The sequence below is a fragment of the Acanthaster planci genome, linkage group LG07 (genome assembly GCF_054643075.1).
Source record: "Acanthaster planci isolate LZ-2023a linkage group LG07, COTS_SCS, whole genome shotgun sequence".
Taxonomy (NCBI): domain Eukaryota; kingdom Metazoa; phylum Echinodermata; class Asteroidea; order Valvatida; family Acanthasteridae; genus Acanthaster; species Acanthaster planci.
The window spans coordinates 6,160,595-6,182,958 of NC_141783.1; the positions used below are offsets into that span (position 1 = coordinate 6,160,595).

At 41.2% G+C, this 22,364-nt stretch overlaps 1 protein-coding gene across 1 annotated transcript; it reads left to right on the forward strand.

Annotated features, from left to right (window-relative positions):
* Positions 1 to 4,646: 4,646 nt before the first annotated feature.
* On the forward strand, positions 4,647 to 19,906 carry LOC110978602 (D(1A) dopamine receptor-like). The gene is made up of 2 exons (XM_022233723.2): positions 4,647 to 6,602; positions 16,222 to 19,906. Exons 1-2 carry the CDS (start codon positions 5,785 to 5,787, stop codon positions 16,544 to 16,546), a joined length of 1,143 nt encoding a protein of 380 aa, XP_022089415.2. The 5' UTR covers positions 4,647 to 5,784; the 3' UTR covers positions 16,547 to 19,906.
* Positions 19,907 to 22,364: the final 2,458 nt, after the last annotated feature.

Consider the following 22,364-nt stretch of genomic DNA (forward strand, 5'->3'; position numbering starts at 1 on the left):
TATGTTACTGGCAGTTGGCTGTGCTGACAAATACAACTGAGTGTCATCTGCATAAAAATGACAACTCAGCCCATTATGCCGAATAACATCCCCTAATGGCAACATATACACATTGAATAAAAGTGGTCCCAGTACAGAGCCCTGGGGGACACCATACTTAAGTGTATAGGCGTCACTCATGGTTCCGACATCCGATCTACTCCGACCATCAGGCGATAAAGACGGAATCTGAACTCTTTGTAAACGGTCTCTAAGGTAAGAAGAAAACCAGTCAAAGGTATTTTGTGAGACTCCAACATGTGTCCTTAATCGATGAAGCAAAATGTCATGATCAAGTGCATCAAAAGCAGCACTTAAATCAAGAAACACCAGAATGGAGACTTTGCCCTCATCCATATTTTTCCAAATATCATTTTGAAGGCGGGCAAGAGCCGTTTCCGTACCATGGTGGCGCTTACATGCCCGTATTGATGCCTGCATTGATGAACGATTTAATGATGAAGGAGAAACCCCATCACTCAACCACGATAAGACCCCACATTAATTTTGATAGTTGTCATTGGCTTGTCTCATTTTCTAGAACGATTTAGTGCCTTTCATCCCATAGCCTGTTTATTCGGGTCGTGTAGTGGCATTCTAAATAACATTTAAGGCGTCACTGCTACTTTTTTTCTCAGCATGAATTTACGCGTAATACCCCATGAACTTGGTACTCACGTGCAATAAGTCGATTTGTGGTGAGACTTTCCTCTATCCGATTGCTACCGGTATCTTTTGGGCAGCTACAGCAAATTGGTGTGCAGCGCAGTTGTTACGATTTTTGAACGTCAACTGTAAAGGTGGAAAGAGGTCCTCTCAACTTTTAAAGGAGTGGCAGTGGCATAGCCAGGGGGGTGCTTAGGGGAACGTGCCCCCCCACAAATTTCCGGTGCCCCCCAGGTTGCCCCCCCCCCCAAAAAAAACGGATGAATGGATACTAATTAGGCTAACAAAACTTACCCCTCCCAAAAAAAAAACACACCACTGAAAGCTAGTGCCCCCCATAAGCTTAGATGCTGGTGCCCGTTTGTGCCCCCACCAGTAAAATCCTAGCTACGCCACTGGATCGGGGGATTCCTAATTGTCAAATCGTAGTAAATTCCAGCAAAAAACAACAAAAAAAAACCACGAGCTTATACCTTTACAGTTACATGTACCAACTTGAAGATATTTCTACACACTAAAAATGCTTGCACGAACATTGCAAGTGAACGTAGAACCTTATCCCCCCCGAGTTGAAGTGTACCCCAAGTGGTAAAAGAAAGACAGATGGTATTAAGTTTTCCAAGCGGGTTTTTGCACGCGTTCAGCATGTACGCAGACACCATACACTAAGGAATAAATTCTTATCTTCGTATTCATATCTTTGAATTATTTCGACACAATGGGTAACTGCTCTGCAAAGAGTAGAACTCAGTGTCTGAACTCGTGAGTGATGCAAGGATTTATCAGGAGATATGTATGAATCCTCACGAGGTGCATTGATAGGAATCACATCATTCGATGAAGATGGAATGTTCCATTTAACGAGGCGGAACATTTCACCTGCCTCGTGGGTTCAAGGGGAAACCCCAATAATATGACCACTTTCCAAAAATGTGCTAATTAATTTGTAAAATAAAATTTAAGTAGGCGCAGATTTTGGAAAAAGACGTTTCACCTGGTTTCAATTCCGCAATAACAAGCATTTGACTTCATTTTGCATACTTTAAATAAATCATTGCTCGTTATTTTTCCTTGAAGAGTCAAACCGAATCCCCAACCACGTATTTGTAATACGTGATTGGCGAGTCGGTTTGGCGTATTCGTTGCCGGTTGCAACAAAATGTGCAATTTTTTTTCGCTGAAAATCTTTCTTCTATTGTGACCACGGCAGTTCTGAGTTCTCCTTTTCATCTGTCGTAATTTGAATTCCCAAGTTCTGCGCAGAATTAGAGTAGAAATAATGCACAGGGTTATGACTAGTGTCCTTGTTACCGTCGGCCTGTACACAAATTACGACCTTTATGACAGTATAGACAAATAAAATGTAATGAAAATCTGACCAAAGTATCGATCCAAATAATCTTGTTGGGGTGTTAGGAAAATGCAACTTGTCTTGGTTTCTGCACTAGGTTGGGGAATTATTCATCTTTGGGGTGCTTGATTGTCGGTCTATATTTCTTAAAGTTCTTTTACTTCGCTGCATAATGTGATTGGGGCACAATCTAAGAATGTGACTTCTATTAACACACAAACGAATTCCATTTTCCAGGAATACCTTATTAAACACTCAGCGTGAAATCGCCTGCACATTTAGCGAAATATATGTAGATTGATCGATTGATGCAGGATTGCAGAGGCACTATAGGTGCATTTGATCTCGTGCTGAAGGGCCGTCTATAAAGTACGTGCGCCCGAAATGCCGACTTTTCAGACCCCCTCCTATTGTATGCATGGCGTACACAGTGGCTCCACCCATCCCCCCTTTTGACTTCCCAGGGTAGTACTCTTATTCGCACGTCGCTTCCAAATTCTTAAATACATGACAAAGTAATAACAGGTTTTTATATTGATATTTCTTAATTAACGGCCCTGGAAAATATTTACTTGGCAGCTTAAAAAGATGTTGAATTAAAAAAAATTCTGGTGCCGTTTTGTCTCTTACACACGTGGAAAGGACCTGTACGTTTCTGGAAGACGCTGCCGGTCTTTCTGGCATGAGTAATGTTGCGGTTTACTAATAATTGGCGCTGGAACAGGAGGATCAATGGTGGGGGGACAGTGGAGGATACTGTGTTGGAATGGTTTTTCGACGCATAAAAGCTGATTCTGGTATTTATTTGTATGAGAGAGTGCATTGATATGATGAAAATTCATTGCAGGCAAATTTTCGGTTTGCATACTGGCTTAACCCCCCCCCGTGTGCATGGTGTACGCAGTGACACCAGCCCCTCCCCCTTTGTGCGTACATAGGCTTCTTTATGGACAGTTCCTAAAATGAACGTCAACATAGTTAGAATCAGTGCGCTGTTGTGAAATCATACGCTGACTTACGGTTGCACTAAGAGTCGAGGTCACGTGATTTTCCGTTGCCATCATTAATGTTGCCCAAGATATGATCTACCACATCTCTACATAATGAGCGTTCTATCTCATATATTTGAAAACATTTCCTACGTATATATATAAGTATTAATAGGTTGCACCTACAGTCAGCGATGTCATGGGCCAACTCTCCCAAACATACCGTACCAATTTTCATCCAAGGGTGCGTAAATACAGAACTGCATGAAAACAAATCGGAATAACTGTGAAACACCATCCTTTGGAAGTACTTAAGATGTGAACAAGAGCACGAGAAATCTGCACAAAGTCTTTATCCACTGGTCGAATTATTGGTCAAATTAGCATATTCGACCAATTCGATTAATTGACATGTGATGGATGTGTGTATCTGCAAAGCAACTACTGCCTCACATTACCTCAGCTTATCCAGAGATAGGCCTATACTTCAGCTGTGTATTGAAATCGCGGTTAAATCTGAAAATTTTTCAGCGTTTAAATAGTTTATGTTTTAACTTTGCTTTGACTTGGATCCATTTTCAATGCACTTCTACCGTGTTTCTTGCCCCACGCCCTGATCACTAATACGTGTATAATGATTTTTTTTTAATTCAGCGACTAAGCCACAACATCGTGTAAATCCCTCGTTTGCGTGAAGTTTGCTTTTTTGTGACCAGTACCGGAAGACAAAATTTGCTCGTCCAATATTGCCTTGATTCGGAATATCTGTGGCATAGTTCCTCTCAAGTTTCTCACTTTAATTGTGGTGTCGGCAATTTTTTTTTGCAGCCGAAAAGCTACACACTTCAAAACGACGACACTTTGTTCCATCTTAAGGCGCCTTTCCCTAATTATGCGCGTCAACACTTGCGCCAAGCGTTGTGTATCCGTCAAAATCGCTCCCGTGGCCATTTTGACAGCCAAACGTAAACGCATACATGTACTATGTTAATGCAGTAGATTTTTGTGAAAGTGAAAGGTATGAATTCATCGTGCACGCAACGCACCCCAAATACATGCATAACAATATGTAAAGGGGCCTTTATGCTTCCCCGCTGAGCTCCATATCGTTTATACTTTTTAAGCTCCGAATAATTTTCTCATTGTCATAGGCCCTACGCCAAATTACAGAATCTTCTGTATGTCACAGAATAGCCGTCGGCGACACCTAGTGTCTTTCTCAGCGATTTTCATAATCTCTGCCGGACAAAATGCAATTTATTGAAAGGAGACCACATCACATCGGTAAGTAGCATGCTGAAGGGCTACTTGTCAATATTCGATTGTCGTCAAACCTCATCAATTTGACCCAGCAGAGAAGCCCAGAGAGAGACGGGGGAAGGGGAGAGAATAGGGGGAGGGGGACATACAAATGCCGGACGAGCATCTGTCTCATTGACTTGTGACAGGGTCAGGCAATACATGTCCAGGAGAAGCGTGTCCAGGGCGAGTTTGCGCCCTTGCAAAAACAGCCCAAAATCTGGCTCAGAATTTTGGCTTTGAACTCGGCGCCAGATTTCCCGGCAGGGTTGCATCAACCAGCACTGCCGTCGAGAGGCTGAAGCCCAAATAGCCTGGAGGCCGGGCCAGTTGTGCATGCATTTGGAACTGGTGATCCTTTTTCAGGAAAACACTGTCTACCATTTGCCATGGTCACCGGCTCGGTTGGCAATGAAACTGATGAATAATTCCAACAATGGATGATGGAGTGATAATTCAAGCGGGAAGAAGCTAGTGGTCTCGGCTGCTATTGCTATAACGATCGTCGCCACAGACTCGCAATTAACGCTCGCCAAGTTCATTATTCAAACGCCGGCCGCGGAAATAATGTTATTTGGGCCTTTTTTTTATGTTACTAATCACTTTTAGCTTGCTTTCTCCTGCAGAGCGTTACTATGGATAATTATCATTAGCGTTTTCGTTGCCGTGATGTCAACTTGATTCAAAGGAGTCCGACAGCTTTGGGCAACGCGCATAATAAGCACATCTCTTCGCTTCATGTCGGTAGTATTTTACTTGGCTTGTGTGCTTGATGATTACTTGATGTCGTTGTGGACAATGTGGGATCTCGCTCTTATAGCTCGATTTTGCAGAAGAGATGCAGGCAAATGGTATATAGTTCTTTCCACCAAAGAGGAACCTGGCAAATGATCAACCTTTACAAGGTGTGTGCAGTTATCATCGGCAATTAGCGTGGAGCAAAACTGACTATCTGGCCCAGTGAGCGGTTTGCGCCATCCAAGTCCCTAGTTGTCAGGTGGTCTTTTCTGGCTCTGGCAAACACTGCAGTAATAAAATACTCAGCAGATCGCATCTGATACCGTCGAAGAGCAAGTGAGTGGGTATTTCAAACATCTTCGCCCCCGGTCATACGTTACAAATCATCGTCTTTTCTTCCACGACAGTGGATCGTTGATTCGAAAGGTGATTGGAAGCGCGTGTTGCATGCAGAGGATATTGCAATTTCAATAGCATGCCGTGTGCTAAGTCAAAACGAGACGGAGGAAGGACCAATGCATATGACAAGGCTCTTCATTTGATTTCAGGGAGTGTGTTGATGTTTGCTTTTAGTATTTTCTCCTACCCTTATCCAGCATTCATTTAGTACTCCAGAAATCAAGAATAGGCCTATATTGAATTTATGCGAAGAGTAAGGGACAAGCTGTTGAAGCCTCTGTTCTTTTGTGAGAAGTAGAAAATATGGCAACCACGTTCGAAACCAGCACGACAAGTCCTACGGTGGATCCTAAACTAGGCGAGGAGGGACAACTAGAGGAAAGGTCGGTGGCAGCGATCGCAGTCTGTTGTGTCTTTCTGACGGTGCTAGGTTTAGCATCAGTGATAGGTAACGTGGTGGTTCTTGGCACCTTACGATACGCCTGGGACTCTGTAGGTGCCAAGCCAGGCAACTTCTTGGCCTTCATGTTGGCGGTGGCGGACCTACTCAACACCTTGATTAATCTGCCTGTGGTTTTAGTAGGCGTCGTGCATGGCGAGTGGCATACAGTGGAGCTCAACATGGCTCACTTCTTTTTTTTGATTCTGCTGAGCGGCGCCTCCAACATCATCCTTTGCGTGATCGCCATCAACCGTTACGCCGTTGTCGCCAAACCAAACACCAACGAAAAGGTGGGCCGGAGGCGCGCCCGGAATCTTTCCTTCTTTGCTTGGGGTTATGCCTTGGCTGCTGCGGTAATTTCCATCGTCACCTGGGCCATCGCTAAGGAAACAAATAACAGCAGTGAGAGCAAGGAGCAGATCTACCAGCAAATCCCACCGCTTGTTAGTCAGATTATTGGGTACGCTTTGGTCGTTCTCGCGCCTATGTCCACCATGACAGTAACATATGTGCGCCTGTTTAGGCGCGTTAAGATGCGCGTAAGAGCTGTAGGTGCAAAGAAGTGCACCTTGCCAAACACGGTGTCTCAAATGGCTAGCCAGTCGGTGGTACAAGACGGACCCAGCATATTTGGTGCAGTCAAACCCCACAATATGATCCTAGCAAGACCGACTAAACAGTAAGTATCTCAGCCATGCTTTCATTTATCATCCATCACTGTAAAGACAGTGGTAATGACAAACATGAAACATCACATGATTCGCTCAAAAGTGGGTATCATAATGTTTTAGTTCTGTGTAATTAACATTTGAAGCAAGTTGTGGTGCCTTTATATAAGGAACGTCGAGTTTTGGCGGAACGACACTTCATCAGATGCTCTTAAATCTTCAAGTTTGAGACAAACAGATATGGTGACTTGCGGAGAAAGTGGGGTACAGTCCGCGCATATTGGTTTCACGGGCGCCTACAGCACAGAGTGCGCGTTTTCACCTGAATGGGCACAAACCTAGAGCCATTTGCATTAGACTATTGTTCCTTGCTATGACTGCAAGACGGCATGTAATGGCGCTTGCATGTCCTTAAACATCACTGATTACGGTGGAGATTACAAAGACGGTCACCGTTGAAAGGGTAACGAACAAGGTACAGAGAATTCCAATGTCGGCATTGACTGGTGTGTAATGTAACTTGCCCACAGCCACATGGCACCGAACTATGGCGTGCAAAGTTACATTTAATCCCGAAATTGTCGTGGGTATACCCAGCAAGAAATGAGACCGAGGGGTACCCCCCCCAACATGTCCAATCCCTATACACATTCCAGACTATTGTTACTTAACACATCCCCCAAGATGTCTGAAAGGAATTCCCCAGATTCCTGCGAGACAATGACCAACACAAAGCAGGGGGGTTCTCTCCGTCTCATACCTTGCTGCATATGGTCGTGGGAATGACTACAGAACAAGTCTCATGAGTAATTCAAATAATACTCGAATACACATAGACTACAACTTTGTCTGAATCATCTGCCCGCAGCCGGGATTATACACCGAATAATTGGACCTGGCAGCAGGTGCCATGCAGCTAATGCCTTCCCTTTGGTGCACGTGTTATTTCCAGTCGCATCTGCAACATACTGGCGCTGGTGATTAGGTTTATTGCTTTCGCTTTCGACGCCGTTTTGTTTGGATTCAAAGGATTATCAAAGGAAAAGGTTACGTGTGTCGGCTGGTGGGGGCCTAGGGAGCAGGTGCACCTTCCAAAATGTAAAAAGTTTATTATTTTACGGCATCACACAATCAACTGCGTCTCTGAATGATGCATAAGAATCATTGCTACTCAAGAATCCCTCTTATTGGTATCGCTGTCCGTTTCTCTGTGCATCATTCTGAACCCTTGTACGGCGTTGTCGAAGTGTATCACGCAACAGGAGAAGACATTTGACTGCAACATGATACCAAATCGACACACGCGACTGCGGACACTCTGCTGATTTAATTACTGCGCCGGCCGCCGAGTACTGTCAGTAAAAGCTGAAACAGACAGACACTGTCTCCAATTTGTCACTCACACACCGCAAGGGGAGAAAGCATTTTGGGAAATATTACATGAATGGATGTTAAAGTGGCGCTCACCTTTTGTGCGTATTGTGGATTTATTCACGTGGTTCGTCACGAGTTTCAACACGTTCCTCCTTAAGTTCAGTCTAAACAATCTATAATTACGCGAGCAAAATTTCGAAAGAATAATCTTTATTAAATTCGAAACTTGGCTTGGACTTACTGTAGAATTTAAAGGCATGTGAAAGGAAGATGTGAAACTGTACCGGTAATTCCCTTCGGGGTTTGACGATCAAAAATGTCCCCGTGAAGAGCAAAGTGGTTTTCGAAGCTTAAGATATAGCATGTAGATTGATGTTAAATAGCGAATCAAGGTATTCAAAATTTTCCATTTTTGTAAATTGCTTCTTGTGGATTATTATACAAGTCAATACACATTTTTAGGAGACCAATGTCTTTTCTCAGGTCTCACCAAGGCGATAAAAAGAAAGATGTAAGATTACCCTGTTCTGTAGGTCTGTAATTTTATGCACAATTGAGGGCAGCTGTCACTGAATAATAAGACATAAAGAGGAGAAAATGTCATCTTATACATGTACATAAACTGCAAACCTTAGCAGAAATATACAGAGATATAAATTGCATGAGGCTGGTTAGATCAGACCTATAAGAGACCCCAATAGCAGACCTCTGCATTTTAATTAATTTTTTTGCAGTTTTGACGTCGCCCACGATACGATTTTTTCCCTCGAAATTGGGCACCATGCTTGTGAAATCTGCCGTGTCCCTTAAACCCCAAGCGAATGATACGACCACTGTGCTCTTAGCTTTTTGGCCAAATCGCCTTTCAATGAAAGTGTCACTTGCTACGTCTCGGACGTGTCGACGACATAATTGTACTAGATTTTAAAAGCACGCACGTTGTTAATAAATCGTTTTCAGAGCCTAAACCAAATGTCAGATCGCAGTACAGGACTCGACAATTAATCGTGTTGTCTCCTCAGTCAAGGTTGTTTATATGGGAACGGTTTTCTTAACATCAGTTATGTTTTCTTTCTGTTTTTCAGAGATTTTATTAAGTTTGTAACTAAAACTCATTGCGTATTAAAAGAACCCCTCTTTACCGCCAAATTTACATTTTGATTTTTTTCTCATGCAGTCTTGATTGGCTTCACTAATTTTTTTGTCAGACCATTCAGTATTTGGTACTTCCTTCTTGACTTCCTTGTGTGGGAGATAATATATAAGACAGTCCTTATCAGCCACAACAAAAATTTCCATGACTTAATTGACATCTACACAAAGTGGGTTGTTGTGACCAATGGCATGCTTCTGCTTTTCCACTTTTGTTAAAGCTAAATTTCCAGTAAACCGCTAGTTGTAATTTAGTGTGATTGAAAATGTTAAATTTGATTGCAGTTTGGAATTTATAGCAATTTTACTACACATACGTACCCCCTCCAATTTTTATTGGAGCAAAAAAAATATTCAAACAAGATAAAAACACTCTATGCCCCTTCGTCCGATCCCGTGTTAAACATGACTATTCAGTCGTGAAGCTAGGCATTTTGTAAAATTCATATTTTGAATTTTAGAGAGCAGTCGATTCGAAAAATCGTTGAAATAATACGTTCTCATAATGTTTTATATTAGCTCGTGTTTCGTAATTGACACCACAATACTGGACACGGGGAGTGATTTCGAGCGTGTCCTGTTGCTGTACCTCATGAGTTGTCTGACAGATGCCCGTTGCCATGGTTATGTGGTCTCCTGCAGTGGAGGGTTGAGCAGATCTTTTTAATCCAGTAGGTTGAGGAAGTGAGTTTGACAGTTAGAGGATGCTTGCTGAACATGTTGAAGCAGAAATGGATCACTAATATGCTTCAGCAGAAACGAGCAAAACCTATCCGAAATAACACCGATGTTAACAAAACACAGAATTCGACAGGGTGCATTTAAAAAGTGAATTTTTAAGGAAGAAATTAAGATGGCACTGGTCTGCAGATCTAACCAAACAAACTAAAAAGAATAAAAGCCATAGAAGAAACATGAACGTCAATAAATAACTCGTGGATCTCCCACTATTTTCGGGTAATCTGACAAGGCTCTCTTGTCAGTTGGACAAGCTGTCTTCCGTTATAATTGCAAAGACCTCCAGAGTGTAGGCTTATTATTTGAGCTTCAATTTTCCAAGAAGCTCTACACGCTGAGAGGACGCTGCGCCTGAAATTGTCAATTTTAGGAACATAGTATTCACAGCTTGAACGCCAGGAATACATTGAGAAAAAATAGATTTCAGTAAAATTCCTGTCTTAAATTTTGGCATCTACCGAATCAAAGCTTGGCCTCCAACTGTATAGGGTACTAGAAAGTATTGTCAATTTTGTCCATTTTTTGTGATATCATTTCAACTTTTTCTTTCAAATTTGTTACTTGTTTTGGGTTTGGTAGTAAGATGTAAATATACATTTTACAGCTTTATGTAAAGTTGAGAATATGGTGCTGTGACGCTACCATAATGCCTTTTCTATCTTGGGGATTAATGAATTCACTTCAAGCAGAATGATACCCAACAAGTTAACCGAAGAAGGAAAGTTACGAAATTACATGCATCACGCCAGAAGAAGGAAAAATCCTCCAAACGGGAGGTGTGTTTCCTCAGGCTGTCCGTTCGGCGGCTTAATTCAAGGGGAAGTAAAAAATCAATACAATTACAGAGATTGGTGAAATATGCTGATATTTCTGTTTGGAGGCGGATTGTTTCTTTATCTTTCCTATTCCTTTCAATCTAGAGCTGACCTCTTAGGCCTATTCAATTTGGGACATTTCTTTGGTCTCACGTCCCATTTTTGGTTCTATACGTCCCGTTGGTCCCACGTCCTAAATGGTCCTACCATTGGTCTATTGGTCCTACGTCCCACTGGTCCTACCATTGGTCTATTGGTCCCACGTCCCACTGGTCCTACCATTGGTCTATTGGTCCCACGTCCTAAATGGTCCTACCATTGGTCTATTGGTCCCACGTCCAAAATGTCCTACCATTGGTCTATTGGTCCTACGTCCTAAATGTCCTACCATTGGTCTATTGGTCCTACGTCCCACTGGTCCTACGCCTTGTTGGTCTTACGTCCCATTTGCAGTGAAAATATAATGAACGGAAGTACATGGAAGTCATTGTGAACAACTTTATCTCCACAGACGGAATGGGAATATGCTTAAAATCATTTTCAGAACCTAATGCACGTACATGGAATGTACTTTCTTCGAATTAAAGGGGTATAAGACATACAGCACGTAGAACCAATTGGGTGTAAAGACTTCAGAGCTGTTGCCATTCGTTCCAACACAGTCGGGCTTATAATCTAAGCTCCATACACGATCGAGTTATCCCTCTCAGTACATGCACAGTTAATCACTTGTATGGTATAAATTTCTACATTTCCTTGGTAATCTCACCATACACGGACCGTTGTAAGGCTGGACAGCACTCTACAGATTCCATACGTTACAGTATTCTCCTAGGCTGTTCACTGGCTTCTATTTACCGTGAAATGGAAATTCAAATACTCGTGGGGTGGAACGTCCATTTGCCGGCGGCCGTGACGTGTATCGGAACGATTCACTGACATGTGAAATGAGACGAGATTATCCACGATTCGTTTGTTGTATTTTGTTTAATTATTGTGCATTTACGTGTTGCTCCATGTGCAATTCTTATGTTTCATGTGTGTCTCGTATATTTAATATTGATTGCCTTATATACATGTATATCTGTGATATACATTTTTTTTACTGTTTTAGAATTATGCCCATGCATTTGAAAATATTGGGTTTTTTCAGTGTTTGATAACTCCATCCAAATAAAAAAAATCGGGGCCTTCCGTGTAGCAAACCCGCGGTGTTTCGATGGTCTAAGATGTGCCTGTCAGATTTTTTTCACTCGACTGCTCGTAATGAAATCGCTGATATCAATTACTTCATGTCTCGCCCCCAAGCCACGCTCACACGATCGAGAACGCTCCTATCACCGAGCGAGCCTGATCCCGTAGGAAATTGAAGAGCAGGTTTATTTTGGTGGGAGAGAAACCTAGTTTCTCACCGCTGAAGATTTGAAGAACCTCGATACATCAAACTCAGAAAAAGCAACCCGGGAAGATGTTTTAGCCTTTTCTGTTAGATGCTAAAAATACATCGCAGTTTTATGCATTCAATAACAAATCGTGAAACAGCAACAACAAGATAATATCTACACCGCATTTACTATGACTTCGACTTTGTCCTTAGATTAAATAATTATTAGAATTGTCAGATATTGACCACAAATTAAGTTTAAATGTGAAGTGTAGAAAAATGAAGGCTGGTCGTTCGTTTTAAAACGTGAAGACAGTTACAACCTTCGAATCACATTTTGATTATATTGTGATCATTTGCTGGGAATATAAAGTGAAACATCTCCGTAACTTTAATCGCCCAAAAAATAATTTTTTAAAGGGCACATACAATATGCGCAGCACATGTAAATACCCATCAGGTCTCATTTAACACCGTATACAATTTTCATGTTACCAGTTTGAGGACATTTGAGTTGCTCTGGAGTTTGTTTTTGCTGATGCAAATGCATATTCATAACCAAAAGTGTGATGCCAGTCCAGGAAGAAACCTCAGTGTTACAGTGATTTCGACGTCAATATTTGCCAGATTTTCGATATTTTGCTGTCTCGTTTATTTTCTTTGGTGAAACGCTCATATTTCGGTTAATGGCAGTGGACCAGTGGGTAAGGTGTTCTCTAAATATAGTTTCAATAAGGACATTTTGGGTCCACAGATTAAACTGAAAGCCCCTAGAAGAAACACTTTTTCAATGAAACACATCACCGCAACGGCACCCTTACTTTTTTACGATAAGTACGGACAATTTGCAATGGAAGTGCACTTTTCTGTTAGATTTATGGGAAAAAATTTGTCAGAAAGTTGTAATTTTTCTTACAGGGATAGGACGAATTCATTTGATATGTAGCTTTTGCAAATAATTGCTGTGTCCTTTCTCAACTCCCCTCTCTCTTTCTATACGAGGTATACCCGTATCGATCCCGAGAGAACGGACGCTTCCATGGCCACTGATGTCACTGGTTACTGAGTTAATTTATCGTTGAAACACAGAAAAATACACTGGATAACACTGATTTCAAAGATAAATAATCCCTGAAACACGGAATTCAATGGTAACGGTTTTTGGAAACACCGATTTCAATGATAATGTATATCCTAAATATAGATGTCAAAGATAATATATCTCGGAAAACCCGAAATCGATGATAGCGCATCTCGGAAACACAAAATTCGAAACACGGATTTCAATGACAGTGTATCTCTGAAACACAAAATTCAACGATAATGTATCTTCGAAATACGGAAGTCACTGGTAATGTATCTCCAATACACCAAATTCAATGATAGTGCATCTCAGAATCTTTCACATTTTGTGCACTCGCGTTTTGCGTAGCCTTTACAGGGTATAGTATGTACGGACGTCTGGAAGTGCCATCCGACTTATTGAGATCCTGACATTTTTTCTCGGGATGACGACATTATACAGGTAAAATATCGACATCCTTAGATATCGTAAAAGTGGAATAATAACATTATTTGTCAATGGGTGCATTGACAAACCATCTTGAAAACACACAGGTGGCCTGAGGTGCCACTGTTTTTCCCATCATTGTCCTCGTGTTGCCATACATGATATTGCTACACCTGTTGCTATGCGTGATTCAGGTTAACGTTTTGCTTAGTTACATAAGAGACGCCTTGCACTAATACACTGTTTTCAATGGATAAGAAGGGCACAAAGGAACCAGTCCTTTCCAGAGATGGTGCTCGGTATGCAAAAGCTTGCCACGAATCACGACTAGCAACAGTGTCTTTAGTCTGGGAAATTCAAATTGTTATGTTTATGTGCAATCAGATAACTCAGTGTACCAGATTTTATTCAAATTTAACTCGCAAAAGGCTTATCAAGTGGTAGCTTATAGCAATAGGAGGCAAATGCTTAAAAACAGTGGCACCTCAGGCCACCCGTGCGTTTGGTTTGTCAATGCACCCATCGACAGATAATGTTATTATTCCACTTTTACGACTGATGACGTCATCCTATGATAAATATCTAAGGATGTCGACGTTTTGCCTGTATAACGTCGTCGTCCCGAGAAAAAAAATAGGATCTCAATAAGTCGGATGGCACTTCCAGAGGTCCGTACATACTATATACTGCAAAGGCTACGCGCCATGTGATTGCACAAAATGTTAATTCTGGGTTTTCGAGATAGATTCCGCGATACATTATAATTGATTTTAGGATGATTTCCGAGATACACATTATTGTTGAACTCCATGTTTTCGAAATACGTTATTTCTGAATTTTAACCGATTTTCCCACAAAGCGTTATCGTTGAACCTGTGTGTTGGGGATAATTTATCTAAGCAGTGTTATCCAATGTATATTTCTTTGTGTCGACGATAAATTAACTCAGTAACCAAGTAACATGGATGGTCATTTAATCTTCCGTAGACTATACAAATTTTCTATATGCAGGCAAAATAGATTTATTATTTAATTCTTCATTTGTATTTTTTTTCACCTTGATTTTTCTCTTTTTTTACTCTCTCTTATATAAATTTAGAAATTTGTTTCAGGCTTCATGTAAATTTCACATCCGAGACTGATCGATGTCCGAATCATTTAGCATTTATTTGTTTCTTTCTTTCTTTGTAAATAATTATGTCTAAAGTGACAAAAATTGAAAAATTGGTTTTGGGGTCATCTTTGTTTCTTCACTGTCTCAAAAATGCCTAAAAGAATCGCTCAGTCAAAAGGCGAATGTATGTTAAGATAATGTGCTTTTTAAATCATGGCGTTAATCCCAGGGGATGGGGATATATCCCCCACTTTCTGTGATGAGCCAAAAATTAAAGCCGATTGTGAATTTTTCAGACTTCCCAACGACTAAAATGAATTCAATACCACTCAAAAAAGGGAAAATCATTTTTTAAAAGCCATAAATATGGCATTATGATGTAAGATTCTATACGAGTGTAATACATATTACAGACGTGCATTAATATCATGAACATCAACCTCTATATAGAGTCAGAATGGTGTCATCACCCCCCCCCGCTTTCCAAATTTTAATGGCATGGCTGGGAAAGCCATACTCTCTTTCCCATCCCCCATCCCCCCTCGAATTTTCGGCACAAATTTACGCGACTGTTTAAAATACATTAAAAAAAATGAATACACTTCAGTGTGAGCTTTGAAAACCAAATTCAGGTTAATGCTATGGCAGTTATCTCTACGGATTATTTGCTGTTCACGCCATGAGATTATTGTGTAGTCCTTTAAGGCCCGCACGCGAAGACCGCTTCCATTTTGTCGCCATAGCAACCGCCCGATATAAAACATATCGGATGGACGGCCAACGCAAACCACAAAGTCCGTGGTTTTCATCAAGCAAAGAGAGCAGCTGCATACAATTTTCTTATTTGCCATCGAATACCATGTTCTGGGCATTCCGCATTCACTTGTGATTTATAGATTCTCATTTTTTTAATGAGAACATTCCAGATGTTTATTGTTCCACCTTTGCGACGATTGAACTAGATGAACAATTATTTGGTCCACTGAGGTAATTTATTCTGGGCTGTCGTTTCAAAAAAAGTTACCTTCAGTTGGAACTCCTTAATTGGTACAGCGGTTGACTGATAAATTTCTGTGGTTGCCTGTTAATGTCAATTTTTAGCAACTTATTCTGAAGTCTTTGCTGCTCTGTGTAAATTTAAAGTGTCAGATGATTAAATTGACAATTTCCTATTGCTTGTATTCCCCTTGTGACGTTGCTGTTAATTTTTCACCGGTGTAGAGAGCTCGTGATGTTGTAGGTAGTAGTTGCTAAGAATGACTCGAGTTATAAAGGGGGGGGTGAATAGATAAACGTATCGTGCGTAAAAGTCCAGGGGCATATTTCAGATGTAGAATTGATTTGATCGGCTGAAAAAAAAATAGGTCGGCCAATGAAAAAATAAGTGACAAGCGAAACAGAGGCCCGACAGACAGCTTCTTCTTTGGATGAGAATCCAAATATTGAAAGGGGGAAATCTCCCTCGTTCCCTCCTTTAACCGACTGTGGCTTGATAAAACTCTGACAATACGTCGTCTATCTTTGTGCATCGTCTTTCTCACAGACCCCGCCGCCATGCCGATCTCCGCACTGCGATTACTTTGCTCATTCTCCTCGGCATCTTCGTGCTGTGCTGGACTCCGATCACAGTCCTCAGCCTGGTGGTGAGCTTTGGCAGTCTCCGGCACGACGACTCCTCACCTATCTATCTGACTGTGGCCGTAGCCCTTGTGTTTGTCATCCCAGCCTGCAACCCCTTTGTCTACTCCATGAGAAACGCCCACTTCCGTGCGGCCGCCGTTGACTTTCTGTCGGCGGCTTGGAGGAGAACGACCGTGCCTTGCCGACACAAGAGAGGTCAGGTGGATCAAGTGGCCGTTGAGACCTAGCGGAAGTCACAGAACAGGCACCTGGTGTGATTGTATCTGTTTAGAATTGATTATATGTAACTTTAAGCCCTATTATTTTTTTATTTATTAAATCCGCTTCGAACGGACCGGTCCAATCTTAAAGGTGGTGTACACCACTGGTAAAATCCCGAAAATCGGACGACCGTATAATCACGGACGTATATAAAAAAAACCTGGACCTGCAACGCCTTTGTATGAAAAAGAAGCCAACCAGCGGCCATTTTACCGAGCCGAATACAAAGGCGTGGGTTGGCTCCCTACTATTGACGTCAGGAAGAACAAAGGCGGGCATTACCAGGAAAGCTTTGTATTCGGCTCGGTAAAATGGCTGCGAGTGGATTCAATGACTCTATAAGCTGATTAAAGGCATTGCGAGTCCAGATTTTATTATACACGTCCGTGCGTATAATCCTGAAATATCTTACTAGAAAGAAAGTACATAACAGTCTCAGTCAGTCTGTCAAATATTTCCACCCAGAATGCTGTAGTTTTTTTTTAAAAACAAAGATTTTGTTCTCTTTTATTACGATGGTCGGCCGAGCATGGTAAAAGAGTTAATTTCACTTCGCACATTACATCTTTTAACAGGGGCCAATTTTATTTTGTAGTGTTTGCAAATGTTGTGGGAGTCTCCATTAATGAACGGGTAAACTTAAAACCAGCTAAAAAACATACTGACAATTCTTTCACCAAAAACACTGTGAACTGAAATTATAATTTGGATCCGTGTGAAGTTGAATTTTATCCAAGGAAAGGGTTTTTTAACGGAAAACTTTGCGAATTCAAAATCATCCCTAGTTAATAATGGAATGATCCAATATGGCGGCTGTTTCCGCGAGCACGATGAATTTCGTCAACAAAAAGTACGATTTTCACACGTTAATCCTCCCATGCTTTAAGACATAATTCTTTTTACTTATTAATGACTCTACTATGAAAGGTGTTCTAGACTTTCATCGATGTGTGAACTGACCTGACATGGAAGTGGCGTTATAAACATGATCGTGCATGCGCACGTGCATAATCATAGGCCTATTTTACGGACACGAGTCGACTGCTGTGTTCCTGGATGAAGTTTTTCCATGAACCGCAATGCTACATTGTCGAGGAGGCACATTACTCCAATGTTAATTAACTGATTACTCATAGCCGTTGAAAACTGCTCCTTTATTAAGGGAATGAGCCTGTTATGCTTGTTTCCAACCCTGACCCCGCGGACGATGTTCTACGAACGCCCTAAAATCCATAGGTTTTACGCAAGATAAACTAGGCCTACAGACCTTCAATTTAAAAGTTGAAAATGCCGCGCTGTTTTTCTCGTTTTTTTCACAAAGCAGTTGACTCAATCATGAAACAAGTGAGTGGAATGTAAGTTGCAGTGAATATTACCCACTGTAATCATCCAATCTTGTGAAATTACGACAAAAGCCAATGGTGTACACCACATTTAATAGATGAAACCTCATTTTATTTTACGATTTCTTGTGAATTAGTTTGAATCAATTTTACTTGATTTGATTTGGGCATGATCTGAATTGACCTGACATAATTTAAGCTCATCTTGTTTGAGTCAGCTAGTCTCGAATCAGAATCTCATGATAAGCTGATCTGCATATGATCTCATATAAGTTAACCTACCGCAAACTTGGCCCGTGTTGGACAGGTGGACGTTTGGGGTGGAAGCAGGGGGAAAATGTCTGCCGATGCACAGCGTGGAATCCTCTTGTAATAATTATCTAAATGCAGGTTTGAAGGAATCATTTCACGCGGTCTCCGTGTTGTATTCAGACAGCAGGTGCGTCTGCTACAACGTCTAGTAAAATCGATTCCCTGCCGATGACATGGTATTTTCATGGCCTAATCGGGCGGGCGCCACTCGACCATGCATGCATACTCCACTTCAGGGCTGAGAAACAAATGACATTCTTTGAAATCATCGGGTCGACTTTTACAGCAGCAATTCGATACGTATAGATGACGATCTTATCCATGCGATCATTGTTTATTCTGAGCGAGGAAACGTTTATTTGACCAAGAGCGCAGATTAAATCCTGGCATTTTGACGGGTTTAAATCACGATATAAAAGCTATACGCACATGAGGTGTGGAGCAAACGAGAAGTTCTATTTCATCAGATTCTGATGAGGTTTGTTATTACAAATGGGGCCATGAAGGGGAAATAAAAGTAAAGGTGGTGGCGATGGGGGGATGTCGTGGGATTTTATGAGAGCCTGTTTATTACAGCTGATATATGCTGATATGTAGTCTTGTAATCATAGCTTTGTTAAGACTGCGGACTATTCGTCTTGTCTAAATTCGCATTTTAAGCGGATAGCTATGGTTTTACCAGAGATATTTGTTAACATGCATTGCTGAGCACAACCTCAAATAAATAGATGTTTCAATTCATGTAACAAGAATGACGCACTACCCTTCGAACACACCTATTGTAAATAACTACATGTATATTCCTCTTAATTGCTGTTACAAAATTAACCATTATAATAGAATTAATTTTAAGGGCTTTTTCTGTTTAGGGTGTATAATTGAATTGCGAGGTTATAGCTTCTGTAATGGACGATGTGTAGTCTTATCTTGTTTATAATCATAATGGAACCTATAATCTCACCAAAGTTTATAATGTAATTTCCACTATGATGGTAAGGTTGACTGCGCATACGGAATTATCTCAAACGTGTTCATCTCTTCACATACTGGTCATCTTCCGTTTAACGAGTAGCTCTCGCTCTCGTTCGGTAACAGAGAAACATCACAGCTCCAGATTATAAGATATAACGGAGCGTCTTACGCAACATCGGCGTGGCATTTCATTTTTTTTAATGGTTTGGGTATTACAGTATAATGCTATGCTTGAACTAAACAGGGAAAAGCAAAATGGGTGTCGTTCTGGGACTGACGTGAATGGCTTTTGCAAATACGGCGTCTTTTCTTATGCGTTTTGATCTATTTTCTAGACGTATCCATTTACCCAGTTTTATTCCTGCATGCACGTGATTTATCTTACACATAAGATCACCATGCACACTGACCTTGCGTCTGTGGAAAAGGCGCATGCCATCTACTAACACGAATAATCATGAGCGCGTTTCAGTACGAAAGAACAGCTCATTACTTAAAACATTTAATTTTTAATGTAGTAAATCCGACTGGAGGAGCAGTATCGTTCATATTTTATTAATTAATAATACCGGTATTAACTGCATTCTTAAAAATGAGTTGTTATATTTTAAAGCGCATTGATCTCGTCTATGGCTTGCACGTGTATTTGTAAAATGAGACTATTTTATGTAATAAATAGTTTGTCCTTTCACAAGCTTATCATTATTTCACCAAGTGTGTCGACTTTCTTTAAGTAGTTACCGGTACCTCGTTTTTCTCTACTTTTCTTCTTGCAGTTGCTGACGTCACTTCCGTTAGGATAACTCTTCAAATAGGCCTAATACCGTTTTGGAATACATGTACTAGATATCATGTGAATGTGCCCTGCTCGCAACTAAGTTCATTTGCCCTTTGTTGTCAAATTATTTCTTTGTTGCCCGATTACCACACCCAAGAGCACGCATTCAAGATATTTTTCAACCTAGGGCATTTTCATTTCTAGGTTTCCTACAATTATAATGATGTCCGGCACAGCTGAACGCCTCTAGCTCTGCTAGTGATGCCGTGGAAACAGGCCGCATGTTGGGACGTCTTTGTGCGCATGCGTTAAGAATTGCTGCAGCCATAACTTACGAACACAGGATTAGACGTGTCTTAATTACTTGGTTCCGGATTGAGATTCCACACGACTCTACATAGACTCGTGCGGAATTTCCATCCACGGCCAAGTAATTCGGACAAAGTCTTACTTTCCATGAGCCCCGATCTGTACCAAGGGAGGGCACAATTTCACTAGCAACGGCAGCCCCTTTGGTCGGAACTGCACTTCACTGGGTGACAAAATATGAAATGCGCGCGTTACGGGCGCGTCGCTTCCAGCAAAATGAACACTCCTGACTAACATGGAGCAAGTGCGAGTGACTACTATAGTTATTTAGTCAACCATTTGGGACTACGCACCAGGGTATGGTCGCACCGCTGGTTACCAATACCCAATTTCACTTATCATTTCAAAGGAAACCATTCATATAAAAATAATACGGGTGATTCAACGTCGTGCACCTCCAAGAGTTTGCAACATGTTGGCCAATCACGTCGCGCAGAATCTGTCGACCCTTTCCAAACGCGAGTTGGGTCTACAAATTTCACGCATTGAGATTGGCCAACGCGTTGTAAACTCTTGGAGGCGCACAATTGTGAATTGCCCGTATTGCCGCAGCGTCCGTCATGACATGCCTTGATAAGTGCACGTACAGCCACGGAGTGCTTGGATGCATGTTGGTTGTGTGTGCTCCGCCATTACGCCATTATTGAATGACCTTTGTAACTGCAGCTTTAGGCCCGTTTCAAACGTCGTGCTTATGCCATGTTGAATACAATTCAACTTGATTTTTTTTTTGGTATTTGGCACGGCATAAGCCCGACGTTTTATAACCAATTTGGCTCGGCAAATTGACTTCGGCACGGCAGAGGATTTTACTACGGCAGAAGCCCGGCGTGGTTTCAAACATCGTACTACTACCGAATCAAATACAATTGCTATTCGAAGTTGGCCCTAAACTTCATTGATAATTAGCAATGCGCATATTCACAACGTGTAGTAGAGATGAGAAAAATCATTGACAAACAGACGCATCAGCAAATACGGCTACTAAAATGGAAATATTTCGAAACGCAGGGAGCAGATTGCTAGACGGAGCTGGGGGAGATGGGGTTTCAGTTACAACATTTGTATTTCAAATTCCTGCATGATATAAGATAAGATAGCTCAAAGCTGACCTTTGAAACTAAAAATCTTGTCCAATGCCGGAATAAGACTCCCAAATGATATCGAACTGTTCACCTTGGTGATAGGCCTGTTTCACTGAGACATCACTGCAAGATCGCTGGGAACCATAACATCGGGACTTGCGAATAAAAAGGCCTCGATTTTTTTTCTTCGAGAAAAAGGCCTCGATTTTTTTTCTTCGAGAAATAATACTAGTAGTGCACGCCGAAAATAAATCTGTTTCTATGTAACTCAGGCTGAAAGATCGCAAAATGACGTTTCGTGTTGTGCTGGTCCGCCATGTTAGATTTATTTAAGTTCGACTGGGCTTTTTTAATTAAATTCGACATTTTTAGAGTGGAAAATCATCTTTGTCGGCCCTCAATTTACCAATGATAGACTCTTAAATGCAAAAGGAACTTGTTATTGGTGGGATAGAATAGCAACACCACAGCAACTACTTTTTGTTAGCGGACTCAGATGGGTATGGATAAATAAGTTCTCCTTACCAACCATGCATACGTGGAAGAGTTCATTATAATTATTTTACTGTAAGTAATAAGAATTTAATAGTTTCAGTGCAGAATTCCGTGCCGTTAAAACTGATTCGTAATCATATTAATAGACTGTGTTCGTATCAAACAAAATTGACTGAGCTCCTGAATTATATTTTGATTGCGCCCGATTTGTGAAACCAAACCTTACTAATGGACTCCTCAGGTGTTTAGTGAAAAGTCAAAAACCTCTTACAAAAAATTGTTTTCCAGACACAACACTAAGGGGGATAACATAAGTGACTCCTTTTTGATGACCAGAAAATGGTCCCTCCATTGGGGATATTTGGAGCGCAAAGTAATTGGCCTTGTCACAAAAAAGGTATTGGTTTAAAGGCAGAAAATGGAATATTAC